The 18,320-nt window shown below is 38.3% G+C and overlaps 1 protein-coding gene and 1 long non-coding RNA gene across 2 annotated transcripts in view; one reads left to right on the top strand and one right to left on the bottom strand.

Annotated features, from left to right (window-relative positions):
* The window catches only part of LOC129453464 (uncharacterized), a 127,753-nt gene that overhangs the window by 58,722 nt on the left and 50,711 nt on the right, over window positions 1-18,320 (bottom strand). The window contains exon 6 of the mRNA XM_073862359.1: window positions 17,321-17,626. Coding sequence (XP_073718460.1) covers window positions 17,321-17,626 — 306 coding nt within the window. The remainder of the gene's footprint in view (window positions 1-17,320; window positions 17,627-18,320) is intronic.
* LOC129426011 (uncharacterized) lies at window positions 34-1,080 on the top strand. Its single transcript, XR_012366067.1, has 3 exons — window positions 34-275; window positions 425-573; window positions 943-1,080. It is a non-coding gene; the product is annotated as an uncharacterized lncRNA (long non-coding RNA).

Consider the following 18,320-nt stretch of genomic DNA (forward strand, 5'->3'; position numbering starts at 1 on the left):
CAAACTTCACAAACCTTTCACTGCTTGCAGTAAGGCTAAAGTGCTACGTGAATAAGATGGGTGTAGTTTTGTGCTACTAGCTGTAAAGTGTTTTTGCACTATTGAGTTATAAATACTGCCCAGTAATACTTAACTAGATGTAAATCACAATTCTTGTGTCAATGTTTGTTTGTAATCTTTTCAGCTATCCATCTGAAAAAGAAAAGTTGGCACTCTCAAAGGAGATTGTATTGTTGGATTATGGTCTCATTTGGTCAAAAAGAGGGACATGTACCGTAAGTAAGGATGCTTTTACGTACTTCATTTATGTGTATGAAATTTCTTACTTGACAATGTGTATAAAAACTGTACTTGACTCTAACTAAGTGCTATTTTTGCATTGATCATGATAGGAGCATTTTTTTTTTAATGGGCCATCACACAGTGGATTTATAAAAATGAGATTACAGAACATCAGACGGTAGCTTCAACAGAGTTGAAGTGAGAGGACATCATCAATAAAGAATGCCATTGACCAAACCTTCAGTCATCAAAGAAGATGGATACAGGTAATGACAAAATCACCAATTATTGGTGAAATCTTTAAGGAATATCCCCAATTTCTGGACATGCCAGTGTTTGTAATATACTTAAAGGCGGAGTGCACAATGTTTGAAAGCCAATGTTGATATTTGAAATCACCTAAACAAACACGCCCCTACCCCAATAGAATCTGGACCTTCTTTTAAAAGACCCGCCCCACACATACGCAACACGGCAAGGATGTCGGTTAGTAGACACGCTCCTTACTGCTGATTGGCTATAAATGTGTTTTGGTAGTCGGCCCGTCTCCTTTTCCAAAGCGTTTTTCAAACATTGTGCACTCCGCCTTTAACTGGAGATAACTTTACACAAAGTGTTTCATAATTCCAATATTAATATTTCTTTTTAAATTCACTGAAGGGGGACATCAAGTTTTCCAGACTTACCGATGGGAAAGAAGAAATGGGAATGTGACAATTATTGAGAAACTCAGGGAAAAAGCTTCTTTAGAGAAGAAAATGGACATCAGACATTTATTGAAGAAAGCTGACAGTCAACATAATGGTATGATTTCCTATCTCTGTTCCAATAATAAAAAAAAGTTCTATCTCTGCCGGTGTTAATTCTTTGTGCCGCTTTTTGTCATTCAACGTCTTCTCCAAGTCTTCTATTTCGTCTTGTGCCTGGGCCCATTTCTCAAAAATGCCATATTCACCATACAAATTAAACGATATGCAAACCTAAATAAACGTTTTCATGTGTGTCTCTTATTCAGTTTGCAAGTGTAACTGTGTTTCTATGTTGGTTACCAATGTTTATAGTAGCAGATTCATTTCGAACTGTAATCAAACTGACTGGAACTACCTGTGCATTAAACAGTTTTAATGCACACCTTCCAGCCAATCAGAATCTTTTTCTCCGCTGCATCCGCAAATGCTTTGGGTGGGGGGCTTCTTACAAATTACCTCAACCCTGTATAATTTTTAGTATATATATATATATATATATAGTATATTGTGTTTTGTTGTTTTTATACCACGTGAGGTGGATCCGCGCAAATAGGAACACAGTCAAAACCAGAGAGTTTAAAGGGCTGATACAAATAAAAACATTTTACGATCTTTTAAAACAATCTATTTTATTGATTAACGGAGCAATGTGGCAGGAAATATTGCGAAGCTCAGATATTGTCACATAATGAACAAGATGTGCCGACGCATTTGTCATTCGCCTTCGTGTGTCTGTTTATTCACAGCACTTTGGTTTCTGACTGGAGCGCGTGACAGAAAAGAAACGCATACGAGCATTGGTAGCTGTCACCGGTGCTGTTAATAAACTAATTTTTTTGAGCTGCCAAACTCACTCTGTTGAGACAATATAATAAACGTATCTTTGAATAAGCAGTGCAGTGTCTGTTTCTGATGATTTAGCCACACATTTAATAAAAAAAATATATTAAAAACCCCTTATATGCAAGTTTAAAGTTGTAAGCAACAGGATTAAAGATAATAGTTTTACTGTAAAAGACACTACTGATACAGTGAGAAATTTACATTCTCAGGAATAGGGCTGAAGGATTTGACCTAAAAACAAAACATCGGTTAAATTAACAACGGTTAAGATGAATGAGCGCGTATTATTATTTTTTGGCTGCTAGTTCTCTGGCACGGTTTGTATATGCTCAGATTTTAAATGTGGGGTGTATTTTTCTATTGAAAGGGCATTTGTTGTTATCTTTGTGATTTTAAAAAAATTAAGTGAAGAGGAAAGTATTTTGTGTGAAGGTTATTTATTTAACATTTTGACTTCACATGAAATCAAAGCACACATTGCTTGAAATGAAAACAGTCACATTTTAGCAGAGATGTATAAAGTACTAGGGACCCAGACTTGAGTAAAAGTACAAGTGCTCTATCAAAAAAGTGACTTGAGTAGTAGTTGAAGTGCTCTTTAAGCACAGCACTTGAGTGGAAGTACTAAAGTATTAAACATGTTTTGTACTTAAGTATTGCAAGTAGGTTTTTTAAAAAAGTATTGTGTAATGTAGTTATTAAAGAAAACAGTCAAAAGTTTGAATATAATATTGTTTATATTATTTCAAATGTTTAAGCTAAAGGGCGTCTCAAAATTATTTTGGCTGTAGCAGGAGTACAAGGACATGAATGTTCAGATAATTCAGATTAATTTAACTGATATGGAGATAGAGAATTCAGAATTAATGAAATATTAGTCGATATAATGGTAATAGGTAAAAGGTGTTTCAATGTATTTAAGTTTCCTTCTTTCGTGCACAATCGCCCTTTCTCGCACATTCTCTCTCTCTCTCTCTCTCTCTCTCTCTCTCTCTCTCTCTCACTTTTGTTCTCTCTTCGCTTCACATTTGTCCACAACCCCCGCTTAATGTAATTAATATACATATTAATCTCTCCCAAGGGTTTTTGTCCTTCTAGGATTTTTCCCACCGGGTTTTTTTCCTAGGGGGTTTTTAGTCCCAGGGAGAGTCAGCCAACTTTGGCTTATCTTAGCACTTTACTGTATATGTAACACTATTAATATGCTCGCTTGTACAGTTTAACCTTAGCCGCTATATTCTACTGCTTATATTATCTATTGATTTTCTGTGTTCTCCTTTAAATCTACTCATGTAAAGCTGCTTTGCAACAATTAACATTTGTGAAAAGCGCTATATAAATAAAATTGAATTGAATTGAATTGTTTACATGCATTGTGGGCCTGATGAAGTCCAGGGCTGGACTGGGACAAAAAAATCTGCCCTGGACTTCATCCAGACCGGCCCACTATTCATGAGACTAAAGACTGTTGGTTAGATATACCCAAAACAAATTTAATCAGATTTTTATCACCAGACACATCAGAGCCAGTGGCAAATTATAGAAGTAGCCAAGATCAGGCTGTGTTCAGCGGGTTAAATGAGCGCTGGCTCTCGCTGGTCGCTCCTGGAACTCACATGACAGAATTGTAAAAAGTAGAATGTAAAGTAGGCACTAACTTTGCAAATTTGAATATAAGACATATATATTCTCACCTGAAATAACCATAAAACTACACTTTGTGACCCAGTAAGAGTAATATTGAGAAATGGCTATTACATCTATTGAGTTATTAGGGCATTCAAAACAAGCATCTGAAAGTGTTATCTTTAATTCTGGCCTTCAATCTGTGTGGGAGGAACGTAGTTCCCTAACAAAGAGGCTTTAAAAATAACTTAGTTTTTGTTTTCTAGTTTTCTTTATTCAAACTTGTGCCATCAACTGTTGTAATATTAATAACAGGGCTCCAGACTGCGACCAAATGGTCGCATTTTGCGACCAAAATTTGAGAGTGTGCGACTGAATTTTACATCCAGTAGTGGCATTTTTTTTATACATTAAACGTGGAAGGGGCACGTCAATGATCAATGAAATGAGCAATGAAATAATCAATGAGACGCGAGCGCATGCAAATACCCACACAGCAGGAGGCTCCAACACGTCGCTCGCGATCTACCGGTAAGTTAATTGCAGGTAGCTCGCTCGTGGGTTTATTTATTTATTTTCTGTGGTTATGGCGGCATTTGGATGTCTGGTTAGTGTTACAAGCGCCTGTGGTAGTAAAGACTGGGTGCGTGTTTGACGTCGCGTTGAGCTGTGTAGACTGGTGTACGACATCAGTAATTTAACATGTATGATTCAAAAACAGTGCTTCTCCTAAACTGACGAGTAGAGCCCGACCGATTTATCGTTTTGCCGATTTTATCGGCCGATATGAGCATGTCGCAGATATATCTGTATCGGCGTATAAGCCGCAGATATGAAGCCGATATGAACGTTCCTTACAGAACACATTAAATGCTTTTGAAAGATGTAAGTACTTGTTTGTCCAGCAGAGTGCGCCCTATTGGTTGCTAATGGCGACTCAGGTCACTCGCTGTAGTGACATCAGCCAATCCCCCTTCACTTCAGTCAGTCTCTCAGTTCAGGTGGCGGGCGCGGCAGTCACACGGTTTCTTCAAAACATTTTACACCTGGTATTAAGACGCGCTTTGGTTGATTGGATTATAAGTGGACGAGAGAGACACATTCCTGTTTACATTTGGTGGTTTTAATCAGTCTTTTTTGTCCACTTGCGAGTTGTTTCAAACGCAAGCGGAAGAAATGACGCGAGGCGGAGAAAGGACGCGCTTAAACTGATGCGCAGTCTGTGGGAGTACAGCTGCTTGTGCTGTTACATGCTCATTTCAAAGCAATTGATTAAATAAGCTCGCGCAACTTTACACCCTTTCTTAAATAAAAGAGGCGGAGAGCAGACGCTTTAGTTTTATAAAAGTTTAAAGTCCCGGCAGAACACTGTGGGTTCGTGTTGTAAAAAAGTTGTGCAGTACATTAAACATTAGCCTACATCAGTATGTTGTAAGTAATTCAAGCATTGTCGTCTTAACGGTAAGTTTTTAATTAATTTGTGAAGTCTATAACTTACTCTAAAGCTAAGCCCAATATAACAATGACTTTATAAGTTTCCATTTTTTAAAATAAGCCCAATATAACATTATTCTCGTTAAAACTGACAATGGTTTAAGTTATATGTATTTTGTTTTGTTTGTGTTTTAAAGTTATTTATAATAAGTCAAATTTACTGTTTTGTGCACTTATATCAGAATCATTTTGGATAATAAAGTTTATTGTTAACTTGTAAAACACACCTGCCTATATTACATATCTTTGTCACGTCATTTTAAGTGTTTGATCACCACATTTGTGGTGTGATCATAGAGTGATCATTGCAAAAAGTATTTATATATAGTATATTCTGTTAATGTGTATAGTGTATTCTATGTATAGTACTGTAGTAGTATAATATACTGTAGTATATGTGTACTGTACTATAATATGCACATAATTAATATCGGCCGATATATCGTTATCGGTCTTTTTTTACTCTCTAATATCTGTATCGGCATCGGCCCCAAAAAATGCATATCGGTCGGGCTCTACTGACGAGGGGTTTCAATTTAAAGCGTGCCGTGCGCGCAGCCTGTCTCTCTCAATGCTTGTTAAATACCCGCGCCCGTTTCCGCATTGCAAGACTTTGCGCGCGCGTCTAAACAGACAGGTGTTTAAACTTGACGCACACGCGCAGCCTGTGTCTCTATGCTTATTAAATACTCCCGCCTGTCTCCGCAAGTCCGCATCGCAAGAGTTCACACCCGCGTCTCCCAAAACGGATGATGCGTTAAAACTTTACACACACACGCCCAACAATGCTTACAAGCCTGGCTCCTTATTTAAAACAAACTGAAATACCATATAACTTGGTTGTTAATGTCACTTGAATGAAATGACATGACATTTAACGCATTTGTATTTTATATTCATTTTAAAAATTCCAAATGTAGCTATTTAATATTTTGATAGTTATGAAGTTGAGTATTACAGTTCTTTATTTACAAAAAAACAAACATGCATTCAAATCTTTCCAGTTAAACTCAGTCACCCATTTAAATATTTTAACTTGTTGTTAAAGTTGCAGCTATAATGAACCTACTTATTTAAATACTGTTACAGTGTTGATTTCATTAATATGTGTAAAGAACTGTATAATATGCAAAGTGTTTTCTATTAAAATAAATTCTTCTGATACATGTGTACACAAAAACTCAAACTGAATTTGAGAGGTATGATACATTATCTAAAAGATTTAGGTATAACGTGACACAAGTAGCTCTCGACCACTTTTATTTTTTAGAAAGTAGCTCTTCAATGAAAAAAGGTTGGAGACCCCTGTTCTACAGTGTCACCGTCGGATGATGATGCAGAGTTACATACATTTAAGTATTGTTTGTAGCTGTGAAATGACCGAAAGGTTACTAAGCACTTTGTTACTAAGCACTTTTTTATTCTGAATGTATGGTATTTTGTTTACTATTTGTACTGTCATGGCAGTGATGGTGCTGTCAGTTTACCTTGTTGTTGCATCTTCAAAAGTGCAGAATAAAATGTGACACTGAATTTGAAACATCACATTTGTAATTTCTGCATCTATTATTAAAGAATGTATTAGTAATACAGTGGAAATTAGTAGATTTGGTTAGCATGTTGGTTTACGTTGTGCGCCCCTAAATTTTCTGGTTGTGCCCCTAAAATTTTCAGTTGGGGGCCACTGTGCTCCTAGTGAAAAAAGTTAGTCTGAAGCCCTGAATAATAATATAATTATATCGCTCTCTGAGTCAAGTGATAAAGCTCTATATCATCACAGCTGTGATTGCCTCCTCTATGGCCTTGTGCTTCTGGCTTAATCACAACTGTGCTGATATAGAGCTACATCACAAAAACTACAGAGCTACATTGCTTTAATATAACTCTGAAGAAAGAAGACATAAATATCTTGCATGACATGGAGTGGGTAAATAATCAGTTTTTTTTAATTTTGGGGGTAAACTATTATATTAATGACTCTGAATTAAGTAATCACAGTGAAGCACTTTGGGCAACTCTCATGTTCTTGCTACATAAATAAATTTGTGCTAAAATCTGTTGTTTCTGCAGTTATCTTTGGTTTAAACAGAAGATAAGTCAGAGTTAAACACAGTGTGAAAATCTCCACTGTAAGTTAATAGTCATAAATCACTCTTACATCTACAGTATACTGTCAACAGAGTACAGATGATCATAAAATCATTATTATACTCAAACATTTCAGTTACTCACCTATGACAAACACACTGAATCTCTTGTATGAGGTTTCTCCATCTCTGATGATCTTCAGTCTATAATCTCCAGCGTGTTTCTGTCTGATGTCATTGATGTTGAGATCTCCAGTCTGATGATTCAGCTTCAGTTTATCTCTGAATAGATCATCATCACCATCATATGTACTGGAGATATTGTTGGCAGGATTGATTTCAGCTATGAGAGTTTCTTTATCTCCAAATCTCCACTCTATCACCTCAACTCTCTGTATGTCATTAACTCCAGTCTTCAGAGGGACAGATTCTCCCTCATATACTACAATTCTCTCTATGACAGCAGAACATAGAAACACAGAACACAAATAAGATCAATCATTTGCTTTAGACCCATCAAACATATTATTTATTCACTGAAAAACTCTGCATAAACCCTAAATTCAAAACCGGAATATTAGCAATAACCCGGTTGCTCATGGCCATGTAAACACAGACAAAAACATGAATATGCTCATATTCCTGTTTTTAAAAACTTGAATATGATCCCTGGGTTACCTCTTTTCTAACCCGAAATTTGGTCATGTAAGCGCATATCGGCATATAGACCCTTTGCAAACACGTGACCTAGACCACGTGACGACGCTATGCTGGACGGCAAAATCACTGACGCACTAGGTTGATTAGTAATAGACGAGTGGGATTTTTGATTAGTTTTAAACAGTTTAAATATATATTACACTAAAATACATGGATTCTTATATTAAGGAAGTTGCTGTGCCGTTATCGGTCGAGGTAGGGCATTTGGTAGGTCCTCACAAAAAGCGCTATTTAGAGAAGTTAGAGATAGCGGGACTGGATACCGACCCTTACCTTCTTCCTCCTTCAATTTTCACGGACCTCATTAAACGCCGAGTCTGCCCGACTTCAGCCCGCATGATTTGTACCACTATGTGGTAAACGGGATATCCCCATACACTGGTGCTGATCTTAAGGCTTTTAAAAGTCTGCAGAGCTGCCAACTTCTGAGTTCAGCTTGGAGTGAGATTTTTTTGGGGGGGTGGGGGTTTGTGGTAATAATTTTTTATATAAGTCCTAACCATTTGCCAATTGATAATAGTGTGGATTTGAGCTATTTCTGTGTTAAATATTTGGAAAAGACTGCGTTAAAATGGTTCACAATACAAATCAAATCATATTTTAGAAATTAAATTGAAATAAAAGCTTTTACTGACTTTAAATGCCTGAGATTCGAGTCTTTACTATTATTTTATACACTTCTATTATGCTTTCCTTCTGATAAAAGTTCCAAAAAAGTTCAGTTAAAATCTAATGAATAGGCTACTGGTCTCTGTAAAATGTATAACTGCAGATAACAGCAGCTTTGATTCAGTTTATCCACTGAGAAAGAGAAGCGTAAAGTGATGATTTGTGATTGGTGATAGAGGGACTGTCACAATGAAATAAACCAAATGAGTAATTTATATTAAACTAAAGCAACAGATAATGTGTATGTCAAGACCATATAATTATATTTCGTATATATTATTGTTTATAGATGTCAAATATCAATTGACACTTTTCTCTTTTATTAAAACCTGTCACAGCAAACATCACGCAGGCTTGTACTGCTTGCAAACATGCACACGCGAGTGATGGTGATTTAAAATTACTGTTTTCTGAGGGTATCTGCGTGCGTGGAATCCGGGCAGGTCTCTGCTTTTCATCCAGACCTTGACGCTTTGTGTGTTCGACTGGTGCGGAGCTGACTGATCGGCGTATGACATCAGAGTAACGCGAGAGCAAAGGTAAAGGCGGACCCTTTTGTAACATTTCGACTTGCTCTCGCGGTACTCTGATGTCCTCGCTGCCGAATTTCCTGCGCAGCGCCACATAAAGTGAAATGCTCTTTGACTCTTTGCAGCAAAGTACCAGCAACATGAGAAGTGGTGGCATGCAAAAGACAGTGAAGGTACGCTAAAATATAAAAGTGTCAGTACTGCGAGCACTGGTTTAGCTACTTACATCGTGAAAATGGATGTGTGGCGTGAGAATGGGGTCAATTGCGTGGGTCTCACGGTGAATGCGTAAGAGTTGGCAGCTATGAAATGTATGGTGTCACTGCAGCATTAAACAATAACATGCGTGTAAAAATAATGTATTTATGCCACTTTTCTGTAATGGTAGGTGCATCATAGCAACACGAAATAACCATTTTATGACCCTAACGAACACAAACACGGACTTGTTCGGCTTGCCGTCCGTCTACAACATAGCACTTCCGCCGTCCGTCATGGCGTCCATAATTCGCGCGAGTAGAGCGTGACGTCACGTGCAAGGGGTCTATCCCCACCTCCTAGCTGCTACAAGCACACTCTGAAAGTGGCGGTGGAGGGTAGAGCACACAGCTCCGCCCCTCCCCCTGCCTGCAGAAGAGTGTCTGATACCAGGCACTGTTGCGCTTTTCAACCACATGGTGGAGCTGTAAGTCATTTTTACATGGAAACTACATAGTGTTGCTTTAAAATAAGTTTGTTTTTAGTTATTTAATGCTATAAAAACAGTTGTGTCACGTCATGATTGACAGCTGTGATATGCGCATTCTGCAAGAGCGAGGGCGGGGCCTTGATTTCACGGCTTTAATTCCTGCTCACTACTGCGCAGGACTGGTCCCGAAATCGCTACTGCGCAGATTCAAGACCCAAGATATCAGCGCCGTATCGGGAGACTGGCATAATAATCAAAATGTCCTTATCATGAGCAGATATTTTAAATGTAAAAATGTCACTATTTAAGCCAAAGACTTTAAAAAAAATTATGAATGGTCTTTCTGAAAGGTTTTACAACCTCCTCTACACCAGGCATTTATCAGACAAAGATATTATCTGACACTCTGTTGTTATCATTTCTTGCTCCTTGCTTATTTTTTTTAACCATGGCTTTTATTCCTTTGTAGGATAAGATCCTTCTTTGGTATACCTGATAAATAATTTAATCATCATAAAGTTAACACCGTAAATGTGTATATTTTTAGTTTAGACTGTTATTTAGGGGCAAATCTTTCTAAATACTCTCAAAGCACATTTACATTCTCATTTCTGATGACTGATTGTTCTGACAGTGACGTCTTGTGTGTTGGAGAAAGATCTGTTGTTTCAACCATTTGTTCAAAAGAACCGGTTAAAAAAAATCACTTGGCGAATGGAACACGTTGTGTGCTAATCCCTGCTGGGCATTGCAAAACTGTACAACACGGAAAACATTTCTTCGCTGGATATGATTTGGGCTTCCGACCTTTCGAGATTGTGTCAGTTTTGTTTTTAAGAGTATGCGCAAAGGAGAGAGAGAGAGAGAGAGAGCAGAGAGACATTTTAGAAACAGATAGTGTTTTTGTAAACAAAAAACTGTAATACTCAACTTCATAACTATCAAAATATTAAATACATTTGGGATTTTTAAAATGATTAGAAAATGCATTCAATGTCATTTCATTCAAGTGAAATTAGCAAACCAGTTAAATGGAATTCTAGTTTGTTTTAAATAACGAGCCAGGCTTGTAAGCAGTGTTGGGCTGCGCGTGTGTGTCAAGTTTAAACCATAAACTGTAAAAAATAGTTTTAAACGCTTCGTCCATTTTGGGAGACGAGGGCATAAAGTCTTGCGATGTGGAGAGACAGGCGCGAGTATTTCATAAGCATTGAGAGCTACACGCGTGGGTCCAATTTAACACCTTGTCTGAGAGTGTTGTGGGAGACGCGCATGTGAAATCTTGCAAGGCTGCAGAACCAGGCGCAAGTTTTGGGCTTTAAGCATTGAGAGACACAGGCTGCACGCGTGCTTTAAATTGAAACCCCTTGTCAGTTTTGGTGAAGCGCCATTTTGGTTGAAGTGACTTTCACAGAGACAGCACGGCCATACTTGCGCTCACTCAATTGGTTAGACCGTCACAAAGCCTTTCTGTATATTTCTCATATTGCATTCTTTAAGGGTGTCGCGACTTTGATTTTAAATTGAAATCGATCGAAATTAAGTCACATCCTCGAACTTCGAATTAAACAATGGGATCGTCGATGCTACCACGCCAAGAAGTCACGTCCGGTCGGCTTGCCAAGCGGGGAAAAACTGTCAGAGGTTCCTTTAAAAACACCAGTCCAGCGGAAAGCGATTTATATGTTAAACACGAGGGATGTATTGCTACAACTCCTTGAAATGCATATCATAAAAAGGATTACTAGTGATCTGACTTCGGACAGAGCGCAGCTCTTTGCACGTCCTAAGAGAGGCACCAATGCAGCGGGTTATATTTTAAACAAAAGGGATAGTTTGCCTCGGCTCACATGAAACACATAAAACTGAACAAATACAAAAGGATTACTACTTTAGTTTATGTGTAGACTTCGGACAGATGCGAGAACGCGTGCACGTAAGACAGAGAGAAGCGCAGCTGCTTATGGCGCGCTGGATTTATTTCAGATGCTAGGAGTCCAAGACGCGTGCATTAATGCTGCCTTCACGTGCTGTGGGAAAAAATTATTTTCCAGTTGTAAACTGGTATTTACAAGCGTGTTGTGTTCAAGTGCTTTTGTTGTAGTACTTTAGGGAAAATACATTCACGTGAGTAAATTGCCTGATCGCTCATTACTAGGACGCTCCTATTGACTGCTAGCTAGCATCTGCTAGCTGGTAGGTAACACAAAACCAAAACAGTATTTTTAAAACTGACACTGAGTGTTAACGCATTATATTACAATTGTCAATGACACAACATTGTATAGGCTTCAAAAACTATGTGCTAACAGTAGCAAAAAACATTTAGTAGTGTACAATGTTTATCATTCACTGCTCTTCTGTTGCTCTCCACCATTTTCAAAGGTCAAAGGTTATCTCATCTTGACAACTCGTGCATCAAAATATTCTACGAGTTGCCCAGTAGAAAATACCACATGAGGGGTGTTCATGTGCATTTTCCATGTCGGCTTTTGGTATTTACCATAATTACCATAGCACGTGAAGGCAGCATAATGCTGCGTTCACGTGCTATCGTAATTATGGTAAATACCAAAATCCCACTTGGAAAATGCACATGAACACCCCTCATGTGGTATTTTCTACTTCGACTTCGACTCGGCGCAGTAACACCCTCCCTCTCCCATTATGAGAGTGAGAAGGGGAGCGGACTTTTCAGGCGAGTCAAAGTACTCCCAAAAGTGCTATTACGCCATAAAATATAGTTCCTCTTTTAAATCTGCTTAGAAAAGCGCTACGTTTTATTTTGTACCACCAAACCTGCTCGCACAACCACTCGTCTTAAATAGGAAAAACGTTGACGCGCCTGGCCACCTCCAACTTCACCTCCAAATGGCACCACCGAATGAATGGGGCCAAGGTAAATGCCATCGAAGCGTCGCAGCGCGCTCCAGCGTTTACGTGCACACACACAGATGATAGAGGGATGCATCAACGGTTCTTAGTTAAGGTAATAACATATTTTAATATTGAAAATGAGTAGACTATTCCTTTAATCGCTATCAAGATGCCCCATAACTACAACCTCTGCAACTACTTGGCTACAGCCTTGACACATCTGTTTGCTTGTTAGATATTTATATTTACATGTTTACATTTCTGAAGTGTAGGCAGTTATTTACAGTATATTCATATACATTACTGCATTGCAAATGTGTAAAGTCATTCATATTTCCATTCCTGCAGTGCAGGCAACACTGAATGAAAGTAATTAACAGTATATTTAAATACATTACTTCATTGCAAATGTGTAAAGTCATTTATATTTACATTCCTGCAGTGCAGGCAACACTGAATAAAAGTTAATTATTAGGGATGCACCGAATCCAGATTTTTTAGGTTCGGCCGAATCCCGAATCCACCGTTTAAGATTCGGCCGAATCCGAAACCGAATACCGAATCCTACTCGCATCCTTATTCCATTAACACAGTAAAGCACAGTAATGAAGTAAACAACGTCCACCGCAGTGTATTTTTCATTTTATTTATTTTAACTGTACATTATGCCAGGATGACAAGTTGGAAAACTATTTTGACAATTACCATAAGCATATGCATAATGAAAGCAATGCGTTGCGACACGCTCGTTTTTCCATTAAGCAAGCATCTCCGCGCTGAAAACTATATTTAACTTTGAGTGAGAAGCTCCGCTCGTCAATGTCAGTTTTCACACGGCCGTCCAATTACAGTGGAGGAGGGGCGGGACATTACCACAGCAACTAACTGGCTCACAGCTGAAGCATCACAGCTTCCAAGCGCTCGGCTGAAAAACAGCTGGCATTTGGCGTCCTCAAGGCGTTTTCAGCCGTGTTTAAAAGTTTTGGTGTGTCCAGCCCATAAGGCTCACCGAAAGAAAAAGCTCATCTCCACGTCAGCACCCGATGTGTGTAATCAACGGCCGCGTGACGTCGACCAGTGTAGCGCAAGCCTAGGGTTCGGTTCGGTGGAAAAAAAATCTAGGATTCGGCCGAACCCCGTCAAAAAGCCCAGTATTCGGCCGAATCCGAATCCTGGATTCGGTGCATCCCTATTAATTATATACATGTCAATATTAATTATACCTGAACAAAACTAAATGCAATACTTGGTTCACTGGATAAGGCAGCGTCCTTTCTCAGCCAGCGACGCCGTTTAAGGGACAATAGCACGATCAAATCATCACTTTTAAAATGACTGCAGATCCTTGTATGATATGTGATGTTAAATCGCTCACGTCGAATGTTGTGAATCCATTTTCTGCATGTTTTTCCTCCACAAAAAAACATTTGGAAACTCATACAGAGTTGAACTTTGAGGAGTCCTCACATAACTGGACACAGCAATGTTCAGCTTAACTAATTTCTTTCCGCTGTAGATTTTAAACTTTCTGGAAGCCATTACTATAATGGTTAACTACATAATGCTATAAATATACTTTAGTTATAAATCGCTCTCAAATGAATTATATGAAAGCATTTTGCTGCTAGAACACTCAGATACGAAATGCGCTGGAAGATTCTTCCGGAAATACGTCAGGAGAGCCAGATTGCGCAAAAGGTGTGCATTGCTGAGCTCCTTGAGTGCTGCGCTCTTGGCGGGTTATGATTGGTTGAATGGTAAGCTTGCATCTGATTGGCTAAAGAGTACGAGTGGCCCACGTTGAAGAAGCGCGCTGCCACCAAAGTCTCAAAAAACACACACACAAATTCAAAGCAATTCACAAACAAAAAAGACGATTCGTACATTCACAGTCATGATAAACTTAAAATGTAAAACTTTTCGTACACAGTTCTACATTTGTAAATAGTTTTTTTTTTTTGTGAAACGTATTTTATGAATATGTATTTTTATTTTGTGTATGTACATCGTTTTTTTTGCAAATATATATATTTTTGTGTATGTGAATTAGATTTCATGCATCTGAAATTGTCTACGCATGTGTGAATTATGTTTTTTGCGTGAATTATTAATGAGATTAATACTGATCTCCATACTACACAAACACCCATGCGATGAAAAGCACGCAATGTACATGTTAATGTGAAACTATAATAATAATAATAATAATAATAATAATAATAATTAATAATGGCATAGCAATTTTTTGAATCGAGAATCGAATCGTGATCTTGGAATCGAAAATGTAATCGAATCGAGGATTTGGAGAATCGTGACACCCCTAGCATCTTTTCTACACTTGTGTTGGGTGACTGCTAGGTATCTTCAGAAATCCTCCCTGTCACGTGGTGGTGGACAGCCAATCGCTGGCACTTTAGGTCCTTACATGCAAACACAAGCTCACACAGACACAGCCGCTTGGCTTTTGGAACCGAAATTTGGCACCGAAAGATAAATAATTTTTCGATACTCATAGTATCTGAGTTTTTTGTTCGATACCATAAAAGTATTGATGTTTGGTACCCAGTCCTACGCATGTGATTTATCGTGCAGCCCTAGACTCATCCCTCCGCTTCTTATGGCTTTCCTTGTGAAACTTGAGGGATTTATTATATATTTGTGCTTTTAAATGTCTATAATTAGTCTTCCCTAATCTATGTTTCATGATTAACATTTATAATGTGCAGAACTTTCATCAAATGTGATCTCTGCTGTCTGCCGCAATGTCGCAGAAATACAAACCATTTCTAAAATAGAAATGTGAGGGCACCGTATCATGTATTAAGGTCAGTTCAAATATACCATTACACCTGCGTGCCGTCTCAATTTCACTCCTTGGTCAGACCCATTGTACATCTGAAACAGGTATCCAGGCGTGCTATTACAATGGGCTTGCAGTCTCAGGGGTGTGGACGGCACCCCAGCTGCACCTGCACATAAACTGCCTTGAGTTGTGGGCTGCATATCTCGTTCATCTCAGCAACGAGCTTCAAGAAAAAGATGTATTAGTTCGCACCAACAACACTGCGACTGTTGCGTATATATCAACTAGGAATGCTCCAATCGATCGTCTGCAGATCGGTATCGGCCGATAATGGCATTAAATGACTCGATCTGTACTCGCTAAATTTGCTGATCTCATGAACCAATCTTTCCGTTTACTTGTCATAATAGGGATCCTGAATGCGGCTGCAGTTAGAGAGCATTTTTATGTAGTGTAAGCATTTTTATAACCCAATGCTCATGTGCGACATCCAGATTTGGATTTCTCTCTTTGCCTTTACAGAGATATGTGTATTTTCTATGAGGACGTGGTCAATAGCGCGAGGCGTCTTCACATCCCCATCAAACGGTGAATACACCACATATCTATCACGGACAATTGCAGCCTCATTCTAAAAACAATAAAAAAACAGAAAAATGATGACGGTGGGGCCCCCTAGCATACTCATGGGCCCATACGCCTGGCATACTCTGAACCTCCCCTACCGGCACCCCTGGTCGGACGTTAAGCGCTATATCTCTTCTCAGAACGCGAAAACACCGTGGAACTGCAGGTAAGCACCTCATTTATTTAATCGCGACGTGACTATTAAAACATGTTATGAGATATTGCCACTGATATATTTATAAGCAGCATGCAAAAACATCTCTCTGACACTTATAAAAAACAGTTTTATATAGTACTGACAAGAACGAAGTCTAATAATAACCAAGTGCTCGTATCGCGTTAAGATGAAATGGTAAACCAATAGTAACATTATAGAAGTATAAGTTTATTAACTTTTACCTCGCGCCAAAACAATAACAACACAACAGACACTAAATATGAATAAGAAAACAAGTAATAGTTTGATCATGACACCAAATACTGCTGATTTGATCTCATTTTTGACCATCAGGCCAACATGAGAGCCAGGGAATCCCTGTCAGAGATGTAGCCCAGAGAGGGCGGTGGTCAGCGGGGCAAGTGAACACTGACGTCCGCTCATGCTTTGGTTCTCATACGTACCGAATCCCAGTAAGCAAACGTTCAAACAGGCGCTATCTTTACTAATCGACTGCAGATTTAAATATAATACATATACATTCTCGACTGAACTAATCTTAAAACTACACTTTGTGACCAAGAAATTGTAATATTTAAAAACGGCAAATCCGTCCATTGAGTTAATATGAGATTCAAAGCAGCCGAAAGGGTTACCTGTCATTCTGGCCGCCCTCAAATCCGTGGCGGAAGAAGTAGTTCTCAAACAAAGAGGCTTTTAAAATTACTCTGTTGTTGTTTTCTAGTTTTTGTTTTTCAAACGTGTGCCGTTGAACTGTTGTATAAAAGCAATATCGCTCTCGGAGTCGTGTGATATAGCTCTATATCATCACGGCTGTGATTGGCCTAATCACAGCCGTGATGATATAGAGCTATATCACACTCTTACTCGAGTGATATTGCTTAATTAATACATTTGTTCTACAAGGGTGAAATGAGAATATTCTCTAGGCTACTAATTTACTAGTTCTCTAGGCCTTGTTTGTTACAGATTTTAAAGCCATGTAGTTAAAATGTTTATCTGAAATGATTGTCAACTGACAATAAAGTTGTCATTTAGAATTAACATAATTGCTAAGTATTATAGTTAAAATCTTTTAAGACACATTGAATTAGTTGTACAGATGATAATAAAATCATTATTACACTGAAAGATTTGATGTACTTACCTCTGACAGACACAATAAATCTCTTGTATGATGTTTTTCCACCTCTGGTGATCTTCAGTTCATAACCTCCAATGTGTTCCTCTCTGAAGTCACTGATGATGAGATCTCCAGTCTGATGATTCAGCTTCAGTTTATCTCTGAATAGATCATCATCATATGTACTGGAGATATTGTTGGCAGGATTGATTTCAGCTATGAGAGTTTCTCCAAATCTCCACTCTATCACATCATCTCTCTTTATGTCAGTAACTTCAGTCTTCAGATCAACAGATTCTCCCTCATCCACTTCCAGTATTTTTGTTTCACCTGTAACAGCAGCAGACAGAAACAGAAAGACAGAAATGAAATCTATTCAGGTGATTTTCATTTATTAAGTGTCTTATTTACTGATTATAAACATCAGCTCATATTCTCATAAATGAATTTTTGTTTATTAACTCAACCTTTCAGATTCTCTATCAGTATATAAATCTAACTACAAGTATAACATCTATTATGTGTATGAAATATCATAACTCTACTAACAGTGCACACACTTGGGATGTTTGGTCATGTGTTTGATCATCTGTTATTTCATCAATATATCTCATTTAACGTGGAACTGGTGATGTCATCAGTGACCACGTTTACATGCACAATGCAATTAAAATGGGATTTTGGCAATACTGTGATTATAGTTTACCTCATGTAAACACAATACCTACAGTAAAAATAATGTGATTAAGCTCATAATTGCTGTAAGTATTATCGTATTAAAAGAGGTGCCGTACGCCATTTTTAATAGCAGGATGCGTCCATGTGAACACTTTAATCGCATCTATACTGCACTAACTGAAGTGCATGCGTGTTTTGTCCGGCACCTTAGGCAAAAGTTTAAGTTTTCTCTGAACTCTGTCAACACAACTCGCAGTATTTTACCACCACGGTGGAAATGCACTAATTCACTGTGGTGGTTATAATATGTGTGTGTGTGTGCATGTGCACGCATGCATGCGTGTAT

This window comes from Misgurnus anguillicaudatus, chromosome 23 (assembly GCF_027580225.2).
Source record: "Misgurnus anguillicaudatus chromosome 23, ASM2758022v2, whole genome shotgun sequence".
NCBI classification, from domain to species: domain Eukaryota; kingdom Metazoa; phylum Chordata; class Actinopteri; order Cypriniformes; family Cobitidae; genus Misgurnus; species Misgurnus anguillicaudatus.